This window comes from Poecilia latipinna, unplaced genomic scaffold, assembly GCF_001443285.1.
Source record: "Poecilia latipinna isolate Pla-1442-1.1 unplaced genomic scaffold, P_latipinna-1.0 Scaffold2580, whole genome shotgun sequence".
NCBI lineage: Eukaryota > Metazoa > Chordata > Actinopteri > Cyprinodontiformes > Poeciliidae > Poecilia > Poecilia latipinna.
The window spans coordinates 16,866-28,429 of NW_015115196.1; the positions used below are offsets into that span (position 1 = coordinate 16,866).

The 11,564-nt window shown below is 39.4% G+C and overlaps 1 long non-coding RNA gene and 3 gene segments (V, D, J or C); all 4 read left to right on the forward strand.

The window, feature by feature from the left end:
* The first annotated feature begins 1,826 nt into the window (after positions 1-1,826).
* LOC106938377 (Ig kappa chain V-V region HP 91A3-like) lies at positions 1,827-2,434 on the forward strand. The segment is given in 2 exon segments: positions 1,827-1,930; positions 2,013-2,434. Coding segments are annotated over 2 exon segments (495 nt in total).
* Positions 2,435-3,391: 957 nt separating this feature from the next.
* On the forward strand, positions 3,392-4,132 carry LOC106938378 (Ig kappa chain V-V region L7-like). The segment is given in 2 exon segments: positions 3,392-3,562; positions 3,648-4,132. Coding segments are annotated over 2 exon segments (546 nt in total).
* Positions 4,133-6,758: 2,626 nt separating this feature from the next.
* On the forward strand, positions 6,759-8,474 carry LOC106938390 (uncharacterized). Its single transcript, XR_001422608.1, has 4 exons — positions 6,759-6,869; positions 6,957-7,570; positions 7,659-8,298; positions 8,385-8,474. It is a non-coding gene; the product is annotated as an uncharacterized LOC106938390 (long non-coding RNA).
* A 1,084-nt stretch (positions 8,475-9,558) lies between these two features.
* Positions 9,559-11,184, forward strand: LOC106938387 (Ig kappa chain V-III region NG9-like). The segment is given in 2 exon segments: positions 9,559-9,901; positions 10,845-11,184. Coding segments are annotated over 2 exon segments (354 nt in total).
* Positions 11,185-11,564: the final 380 nt, after the last annotated feature.

Below are 11,564 nucleotides of genomic sequence, written 5' to 3' on the forward strand. Positions count from 1 at the left end.
CTAGCCGTAGCATTCATAGCAGGCTCTGTCGTGTCGAAGCAGCTGTAGCGTAGCAGAGAGCAAAGGGACAAGTTGATTGGCATCGCTAAGACCCTCCTCCTGGCTCTGATTGGTTGTTTCTGACTGAGCTGTGTGTTTGTTCAGATGACAGTAGGACAAGGATTTTTTCAAAGATTGTCTGTCTCATGTTATATCACACTACATGGTGACAGTTTTAACAAATATGTAAAAAATAACATGTTATAAAAGTTACATTTTGCAGCTTTGAAACAAAGATTTTGAATTATTCATCTGTCATTTTAACTACTTCCATCAGATGGCAGCATTTCCTCAGGCAGACGTTTTCACTGAACCGGTTCTGTAAGGTTCTGGTCGAAAGAATGTGGGTCATAACTTAAGAGGAGGAGAATCAGTTGTGACACCACCCTGTAACAATAACTTGAGGAGGATGCAAGCCAAATCATCAAAATTGATGCAATGAAGGAACTGTGAATTGCATCTTTAACACTGTTATTGGACAGAATTTAACAAAATGTTCAGAGAACAGATAATGCTCAGCTTCTTTATTTGGTTCAGCTGTATCACTTTCCTGGTTTCAGGTAAGTCCTTAAGATCATTCGGTTCATCATCCCGTTTAGAAAATGATAAAAAAAGAACTTCAAAAATAAACTCAAATTTCTTATATTAACTCTTTATGCCACTGCTAACAATACTGTCCTTTTTCATTCCTCAGGTTCCTCCCTAAGCGACAAAGTCCGACAGAACCCAGCAGAACTCTTCAAATCCTCCACTGACACAACAGCTGAGATCAGCTGTTCACACAGTATTGACAGCTACAACCGAATCCTCTGGTACAAGCAAACTGACAGAGACCTGCAGCTCCTGGGGTTGATGGTAATAGGTGGTGAAACTCTAGAGAAAGGAGTAAAGGCAAAGATTACAGGGAACGCTAACAAAGACAACGTCTGCACATTGACAATTACAGAACTGAACCGGAACAGCAGCGCAGTTTACTTCTGTGCTGCTAGTCTGCACAGTGCTGGATCAATCTGATTCTCAATACAAAAACCTCCTGAGCCAGCAGTCTTCAAAATCTGTATTAGAGTTCATATCGTCTGGCACCTGCATTCTCACCGATGTTGGCATTTTCTCTGATCTAATCTAGGACTGAAGTGGGAGGGGTTTTTATTGCAGTGTAACGACATTAACCTAACTATTTTACTCCTTGAATTGCTGGAAGCCACAGAATTAAATTTTGAGCATTATTGCTCTATGGCAGCATATATCATTTTTAGATTAATTCTTAGTTGTGGTTATAAGGTTCAAGAGTCAAAATATTTAAATACATTTGTAATTATTTAGAAATCCACTGATTGGAGTTCAAAATTTGACTCAGTACTTCACTCTATGCAGATGATACTTCCATTTCTTTAAATTGTCCATAAGCTTAAACATATAAGACAAGCTGTTGTGTTAAACTCTGGGCTTTCTTCTCACAGATTATTACCAAGATGCATCTCAGAAACATAAAACAGCTGGTGTTCTCCAACCCCGTCTGCAGAAATAAAATACAGCCACAGCAGAGTGAGGTCACAACCAAACATACAAAGACAGAGAGCTTTAAAAAACATGTACGTCATTATTTACACTGACTGATGGGCAGAGGGAACAAGAATTGACTGTTCATCTGATAATATAGTATGTTATACTCTCTTTAAGAGTTTCAGTAGATGGCGCTAGAGCCATAAAAGGACTCATCAGCATAATGTTGAAATCCTGCAGTGATCCCTCCCATTGTTCCTTCATTCAAACGCCGCCGCATTCTTCTTCACTGCTGCTGAACAAACAGAAGCTGAAATGAGAGCTGCCTTCTTTAACACGGTTTTTATTATCTGCTTCCTTGTTTCCTTTCGATTGCCAGTAAATAATGGTAAGAGGACCATTATTCTAATACACACATTAGAAAAGGTTCAAAGATGATCCATTTTTAATTATTTTCTGCTTCTCTACAGGAGCCTCTGACTCCAAAGACGTCGACCAAATTCCTCATTCCATTATTAAGAAAATTGGTGAATCTGTGGACAAAGAGATCAGATGTTCACACAGCATACCGAGCTACCAAGTCATTCTGTGGTACAAACAAGACAAGCATAAAGCTCTGAAGCTCCTGGGATATCAGAATAATGACTTTGCTAATCTTGAACAAGATGTGAAAGGGAAAATAAACTTTGAAGGAGATGGGCGCAAACAATCCATCCTCACTGTTTCTAATCTCACAGTAGACGACAGTGCTGTGTATTTCTGTGCTGCCAGTCAACACAGTGCAGCAGAATCCCATGAAGTCAATACAAAAACTCTGCAGAAAGAGAGAGAACACCTGGAGTCAGCCTCCATGTCAGACTCAGACCAATCAAAAAGAAAAGAATCATCATAAGCTGTTTTTCTTTTTCTTTTTTACATTTTCAGCTTGAATTTGTTTATTCTTTCATTTTGATTAAAGGATATTTTCCCCCACTCCTCCATTATTGTGCTAACAGCTTGGCACAATCCTGAAAGTAAATGGAAAAAACCTACAGTCAAAAATTAAACAATACCAATTGTTCATTTATAGTGACGGTGCAGCTTAATATTAGCACTGGCCTGATCAGAAAATATTTCATTTCTGAAGACATAAAATCTAAATAAAGTCCATAAAATGTTGGAACAAGTCTAAATAAGTTGTCCAAAACACAAAAAGTTGCATTTCTTGCAAAAGAAATTCAAAAATGAATTTGTTGGAGTGTCATTAACATGTGTTAAACATTTACTGGTTCAAAAAGTCCTTAATTATATCAAGGATTTAATTATAATTATTCCTCTTGCGAGTATTAGTCTCAGTGCTGTAATATCAAAGAACTGAAGAACAAAAAATAACTTAAAATACCTTTATTTTAAATAAATAATCGAAAATGTGTTAAAATGCTAAATTTTAACACAACCCTGAATGTTATTTTTCATGCCTGCTATTTTGAACATAATTTTAACAATACAGCTCAAACAAAAACAAAAACGAGCAGAAATATCTCAACTATTGACTTGAAGGAGTTAAACTCCCAATTTCAGATCTTTAACCATATTGCCTACAGTGCCATGTTTGCACCTGTGAGAAACAAATATGCACAGTAATAAAATATTTCTGAACTGAATTGAATTTAACTGATTTTGATTTAATTGGATTTAGCACAAAACTCTTCTTAAATACAATCATTTGGTCTTGAACTGGTCGTGATTATGAAAACAAAATAAATGTATTAAAACATTTAGCTGCAGAAACCTAAGCTTATGAACCACTAGAGGGAGACAAATCATAAAAATTGGAAAACTAAAAACTTGTTCACTCCTAGAAATGAAATGGTTATTTTGGTCTGTAGATCAGTCGAAAGTTTCCATTCGTAACACCAACACTGTAGATGGAGATGACAACTCGTCCACAGCAATGAAAAGCAACACCCTCGTCTCATCATGTTGAACACCATCTTCCTGGTCTGTGTTTTGTTTCAGCTCCAGCTGCCAGTTAATGATGGTAAGGATTCAGAAACGACCAGACAACAAATAATTATTGTTTAAAACATTAATTTTCATGCTGGTTGTTCTGTTTTTCCCCACAGGAGCTCCTAGTGCTTACGAGGTCCTCCAAACGCCTTGTTTCGCCGCTCCGAAACCCGGAGAATCCGTCATGATCCACTGTTCGCACAGCGTATCCATTTTTGAGCGAATCCTTTGGTACAAACAAGAAAAACACGGAGCTCTGAGGTTCCTGGGATACATGAACAGGAACTTCCCTAACCCAGAGGGTGACGTGAAGGACAAGATGGACTTTGGAGGAGACGGCAGTAAACATGCGACCCTGAACATTTCGACTGTTTCGGAAAATGACAGCGCGGTTTATTTCTGCGCTGCCAGTCGACACAGTACAGCAGAAACCCTGTCAGTCAATACAAAAACTCTGCATGAAGATAGAGATCTGAACACCTGCAGTCAGCCTCCATGTATGACTCACATTATGACTGACTGGGTTCGGTTCACCACTGACCAATCAGATCACTGGAAACTCACAGCCACCTTTAAGATTCCATTTAAACAATCTGAGTAACATGAAGTAATAATAAAACTTAAAAAAGCCAGTCAGAAAATTCTCTTCTACTAGATATACTCCTTAAACCTGTATCTGTACACTTGTCTCCTGTTATTATAAGCATTTTTTAAAATTATTATTTTAGCATAAAAAAACAGTTAATTTTTAACATGTGTCTTTTAACTTTACCTATATCTATGGATAGTACCAGTGTTGGCCTGCAGGGGGAGCAAGATGAGCCATCTGTGCTTCAACTTGCCAGTATTCTCCTATTTACTTTTACTATGGACGTCACTATCAAACAAAAATTCATCATATTAATTTCCTCCTGGTAACTTTTAATTTTTATGAATTAAAAAAGATCAAACTAGTCATCAATCAAAGGTGCTGACTATTTCCAGATGCCCTGGTACAGACAACTGCCTGGAGAAACCATGAAACTAGTAGTTTTGTTATTTATATTTAGGACCCATAGGGGGCAGTATGTCTTCATCCAGAATGTTACACTGAACCAGGTCTGTGAAGTTAAGAGGAGGAGGATCTACTTTAACTCCACCCTGTAATGATGATTTGAACAAGGATGCAACCAAGACATTACACTTCCTGATGCAACAAAGAAAAACTGACTTCTATAAGTGCCATAGTTCTCTAAGTCTGAATTTTTAATTTTCTAAATGTTTAAAGGACAGGAAATGCTCATCGTTTTTATTTGCTTTAGCTGCAGCACTTTCCTGATTTCAGGTTGTGTGTTTAAGCTCTTCAGTTGTTGTGACTGAGTCTAAACAAATCAAACTTTTTCAGTTTTCATTTTAGAAACGTGATATTTATGGCACTGTTTTTCTCCCACAGGATCTTCGCAAAGCAGCAAAGTCAACCAGCATCCAGCGGATATTTACAAATATCCTAATGAAAGTAAAGCCGAAATTCATTGTTCACATGATGACAGTACCTTCACCAGAATCCTCTGGTACAAGCAATCAGCCAGCAAAGGTCTGCAGTTCCTGGGTTACCTGTACGGAGGCTCGGGATCTCCGGAGAAAGACGTGAATGTGACAATAAACGGGAAAGCAACTAAAGGAGAAACCTGCACATTAACAGTAAAAGGACTTGACCAGAACAGCAGCGCGGTTTATTTCTGCGCTGCTAGTCTCACAGTGTTTCATATCTTAGCTTCTCAATACAAAAACGTCCTGATATTGCAGCTGCGTTTGCTTTAACATTGCTTTCCAGCTCACATCCCCTCGCACCTGCTTTCTCACCACCGTTGGTGTTTTCTCTGATTTAATCAGGGATGTGAGGTTCTCACTGCAGAGCAATGGGCTTTAACCTTCCAACTCACTACTTTTTTAAAAACAGTAACAAACTTTCAACTGATTGTAAAATATTACAATGATGTGATAGCAGGGGTGTGCTGTGGTGCCGCAGGGGTTAAGCACAACCCACATATGGAGGCCTTAGTCGCTGTCGCAGGTTCGATTCCCAGCCTTAGCGACCTTTGCTGCATGTCTTTCCCCTTCAGGCCACTAGAGCCAAAAAAATCTTTAAAAAAAGTTATGATAGCTTACATATTTCTCACATTTACAGTTTCGTCCACGGTCTATAATGTACAAAAACTTCTTTTGTGGGTTTACAGCAATCAGACACTTCTTATAATATCCAAGAGCTGTTTGCATGTTTGCACTGGTATTTTGATGATTAATCTGATGATAAATCTTCAGGCTGGAAGACATCACTGATCTTCACATTACATTAATTCTTTACATAGCGTGCCATTCTGAAATGTTAGCATTATTTTCCTGTCAGGAGAAAGAAACATGTTGATAAAATTCAAAGATTACATTAAATCTCCTGTTGCCTTGCAGCAAGAAGGTTCTGGGTTCGATTCCCAGCCCGGGGTATTTCTGCATGGAGTTTGCATGTTCTCCCTGTGCATGGTGGGTTTTCTCCGGGTACTCCGGTTTCCTCCCACAGTCCAAAAACATGACTATCAGGTTAATTGGCCTCTCCAAGTTGCCCCTAGGTGTGCATGGTTGTTTGTCCTCTGTGTTGCCCTTTGACAGACTGGTGACCTGTCCAGGGTGACCCCACCTCTCGCCCGAATGTTAGCTGGAGATAGGCACCAGCACCCCTCTTGACCCCAATAGGGACAAGGGTGTTAGAAAATGGATGGATGGATGGATGGATGGATGGATGGATGGATGGATGGATGGATGGATGGATGGATGGATGGACATTACATCTCAATCATCCTGGAGTCTGACTCATTTTCAGCTGAGCTGGGAATGGTGGGTGACATACTTTCTCATCCTAGATTTCTGATGAAAAATTGAACAAGGGAGACATTTCTAATAATAATAATTTTCAAAAACTCACAAGGAACAAAATTGTAATTTAAAGGTCAAACCAAATTGTTAATTTCATCCAAACATGTTATAGAAGAGTTTATAGAAAACATCTGATCTTTTTATGCATCTTCTCAGTAAAATCAATGTTAAACCACAGCTCAGGACATGTTGTTTTATTTCTTACCACGAGGTGGCAGTATCTTCACAGTATACGGTGGTAATCCACAAGCAGAACAATGTATTAAGGCCCCACCCGCTCCAAGAAGAATAGACATTACAGAAATATGATGTGAATAATCAGTAGGGGTTCAAAGTTGGCAACAGTAGCAGGACATCCTTAAAGTTAGCCATGAAACACCACATGATTATCACAGGCTTTTGTTTGACATTTATGATCACAAGACTTTCAGGTAACAGGGGGAAAAAATCTAGATTTAACTCTCTGTTATTTGACAACTATTGAAGTTAAAGTCATGCTTTTGCTGCTTCCTCTACAGGTGCTTCACTCAGTGACGAAGTCCATCAGACTCCATCTGACTTGTACAAAAAACAGGAGCAAACAGCAGAAATCGATTGCTTGCACAATATCAACAACTACGATCGGATCCTGTGGTACAAACAGACAGCGGACAGGCGGATGGAGTTTCTAGGATACATGTTAGCAACCATCGGCTACCCGGAGGAAGGAGCGAAAGTAAAGATCGAGGGGAATGCCAACAAGGGCCAGACCTGCACGCTGACGATAGACAGGCTCGACATGAACAGCAGTGCAGTTTACTTCTGCGCTGCCAGTTACCACAGTGCAACATGCAAAAAGTCCTCAGCACAAAAACCTCTAGCTTTTGTTTACCCGTCTCTCAGGTCCATGCACCTGTCTGATATCAACCTGTTTATCGAGGTTTGGATCTTTCTGTTGAGGCACTGAGGTACATGAGGGAGGTGAACACATGCTGCGGTTTGAATTTTTGGTAGAGGAGGAACCTCGTAGACACCACCCACGTGTTGAGAGAGGAAGAAATAGCTCGAAGGGACATTTGGAGACTTTTATAGTCATAAAGGAACAAAATGATCGCGGTTCTTTTTTGTATTACTTTGAGCGCAGCAGCGTCAGGTAAATAAACAATTTTCAAAACCAAAAAATATTCATAAACCCTGAATTGTTTCTACTTTGATTGAATACGTTGAGTCCTCTCCTTCAGGTTCACTTCATGAGAAAGTCCACCAGAATCCGCCTGACATTCACAAGAGTCCCGGAGAATCTGCCAAAATCAGCTGCTCGCACAAAATCGACAACTACGATGAAATTCGTTGGTACAAGCAAACATCCAACGGCGGACAGCTGGAGTTCCTCGGACGGGTGGAGAACAGCTTCAAGTACCCGGAGACAGACGTGAATGTGACTTTGGAGGGAAGTGCAGATAAAGGCCAGACCTGCACCATAACAATCGAAGGACTCACCTCCAGGAGCAACGCGGTTTACTTCTGCGCTGCTCGCTACCACAGTGCTGAAAGTTATTATTCCTCAACACAAAAACCTCAGCGTTTCCGCTTTGTATTATTTATATCCAGCCATTAGGTGGCGGCATTTCTCCAGATCCAGTGTGGTGACATTGTGGGAAGTAACTTACGAAGAGGAGGCTGACCTGTGACATCACATGCCTGATGAGGGTATATAATGTGTTTGGTATTGTAGGAGTGAATCCTTACAGATGTGATGTAAGGGGAAACAGTGAATTATATCAGTAGCATTGCAGTTTTTTATTAACCAAATGTTTTGGGATCAAGAAATGCTCCTCATCCTTTTTATTTGCTTTAGTTGGAAACCGTTGCTGGTTTCAGGTGATGTCTTTAGGATATTTCAACTATTAGCTTGGTTGTGTTTATGATGATATTAATGATACAATGTTGGTCTTTTGTGCTCATAGGTTCCACTCTAAGTGACAAAGTCCAACAATCTCCACCAGATATCTACAAATCTTCAGAAAAGGAAGCTAAAATTGAGTGTTTGCACAATATCGACAACTACAACCGAATCCTCTGGTACAAGCAGACGGGCAGAGACATGCAGCTTCTGGGGTACAGGTTCGCAGGCTCTTCGACTCTAGAGGAAGGAGCAAAAGTAGAAATTGGAGGGGGAGCAAACAAAGGGGAAACCTGCACATTGACGATTAAAGAACACAGCGAGAGCAGCAGTGGAGTTTACTTATGTGCTGCTAGTCTCCACAGTGCCGCAAAACTCTGATCCTCAGTACAAAAACCTCCTGATCTCTAAAAGCTTTTTTTCCCCCCCAAAATCTGTCGTACATTTCACACACCCCGCTTTGCACCTGTGTTTTCACCAGTACTGGTTTCTCCTCTGATTTAATCAGGAACTGGGTAGCACCCTTCCTTCTTAAATAGCAGCATGTTCAGACATGAGGATGAACATGGAAGAATATCATCCTGTGATGAGATGAATATTTCTCTTATTTACAGTCAGGATGCTGTCACGGCCAGTGGCCTTTTCTGTGTTTATTTTTCTTTTGCAGTGGCTAATCAGACTGACTTCACCTGGAAGCGGGTGTTGCCCTGTTGTCCTGTGCCACACCCTGAGGCCTACCGTGATTGGGTCATCAATTGCCGGCTCCACCAATCATTGTTGAGGCCTCCCTTTAAAAACCAATGACTTCCTGGGAGAAGGTGTGGCTAGTTTCTTTGTTGAGACAGCTTGTCACTTTGTTGGGTGTGTGGGTTTGCTGTTAACTGTTTGTATGAGGTTTTCTGTAAATTGTGACAGGATTGATCCTGTGGGGTTTTGGTAACGCTCCACCACACTTGTAGCTTATTTTGTTTGTTAGTTTTATTTTGTTTGTTTAATCTGGACGTAAAGTCCCCTGTGACTAAGTTTTGTCTCACAGCTCTGATGGTTTGTGGATTTTGTTTATTTAGTACATATTGGCTGTAAGTTTTTACTCTTTTGATTATTACTTTTTTTCTCTTTTCCTTCTTTTTTTTGTTGGAAACACAAACAATAAATCTCTAAATTGTCAAACCTTAACATCTAGGGTTATTTAATGTTACTTCCTTTTCCCCTGGCTGAGCCGGGTCGTAACAATGCTGCAAATTCAAAGTATGAGAAAAGCTATATTTTAGCATACTAAGGGGGATTAGCATTTAAATGTTGAGTGTTTCACTGTATGCAGATGACATTATCACATTTTCTTTGTCAATTGCATATGCCTAAAGGTAGAAGGTGAAGCGACATCAGAAATAAAGGTCAAAACCAAAAGTACTGGCACAAGGCGTACAGGAAAAGAACCTGAACTTTACTGTGTTCACAGCTGTTGGTCAACAATCAGACAAGAGAGAAACTTCAGACCAAACATTCAGCAATCAAGATAACAATGCGTGAGATCTAACAGCTAAATAAAAAACTCAATGACAGCTCAGCTGTTGAAAGCTTGTAAGTAATCTTAAATAAAGCTTTGATTTGAAACTATAAGATTATTATGAAATGACAAGGTTGGTAAAAATAGAGAAAGAAAAAACTGCCAATTTCTTACCAAGATGTCCTTTCACTTTTCTAAAACACCACAAGCTATCCTACAAATATCTAACAAAAATTTCAGATGTATGAGGTTCAGATTTACTTGTTAAGGAGATGAGAAACAAATACTAAAAAGTATATGAAGAAGGAACTGGACTGATTGTTTGTTTTTGTAGAAACTTACAAAATAAATACATTTTTGACTCAGTGGTTACACCATGTTGCTAATTTATTCCAGCAGGTTACAAAGACATTTGTGGAAAAAGACAGACTGACTCAACTCTCAAAGGATAGTTTAGAATTGAATTAAATTATTTGAATTCAATTTCATGAGGTGGCAGAATCTAACATGAATAGTGATAACTTACAAAAAGCACATAGAATTGAAGCCCCACCCACTCAAAGTATTGTGATTAATGGCACAGAAATGTGTAAAGAATCATGTGTAGTTTAAATTTAGCCATTAAACAACACATGGCAATCATAGGCTTTTGTTTGTTTCAATTTGCTTTACAGTTCATTTCTGCTTTCACCTGCATTCACACCATTATTTGTTCCCTCCTCTGATTTAATCAGGGATCAGAATGGGAGGTACTTACTGCAGACTGGCTTTAACCCTCCCATCATAACTGCAGGCTTAAACATGAGGATGGTCATTAAACACCACCATGTCGGGTTGCATCCTTCTCACATTTATATATGTATTGTTTTGGCAACAAGGTACAAAAGACCAGCACCAAAAGATATTTCTAATGACTGATGACACTCAAATTTCAGAGTGAATTTAACTCTACGCAGATTATATTGTATTTCATCCAAAATGTACAATTTGTGTCGTACTTCTTCTTTCTTTTCATAGGTCATTGCCAGGATGTGACTCAGCTACCTAAAATCATCTGGACGTTCGAGGCCGAGTCCGCAGAGATGAACTGCAGCCACACCAGAGACAAAGGTCATAACCAGATGTACTGGTACCGACAGCGTCCTGGGGAGACCATGGCCCTCGTCGTGTACACGGTATACGGTGGGCAGCCAGACTACGAAGGAAACTCCAAGACCAAATACTCAGCAGTCAAAGACGCCATAGAGACCGGAGCTCTGACCGTGAAGGACCTGCAGCCTGATGACAGCGGTGTGTATTTCTGTGCTGTCAGCAAACACAGTGATGTGAGGAAATACAACAGCTGAACAAAAACCGACTGCCAATAAAACAGAGTTAATCAGAAACCTAAGCCTGCACTGCTGTGACTCTCCAGTAGATGGCACTGGAGATCCATAAAGGTTTTTCAGGTTTAACAGTAATGGTATGGCAACATTGGGCGTCTTCATAAAAGAGACCAGAACCTGTTAGACACATTTTTCTGCTCAGAGAGACAGAGAGTAGATCATCATGCTGACATTTTCCCTTTTGTTTTCGCTCATGGGTAATCAACTTCTTTATTTTTCATTTTTCATGAACCATAATTTATATTTCCCATACACTTAAGTCATAAGAGAGAGGGTTATATATATACATATATATATATATATATATATATATATATATATATATATATATATATATATATATATATATATA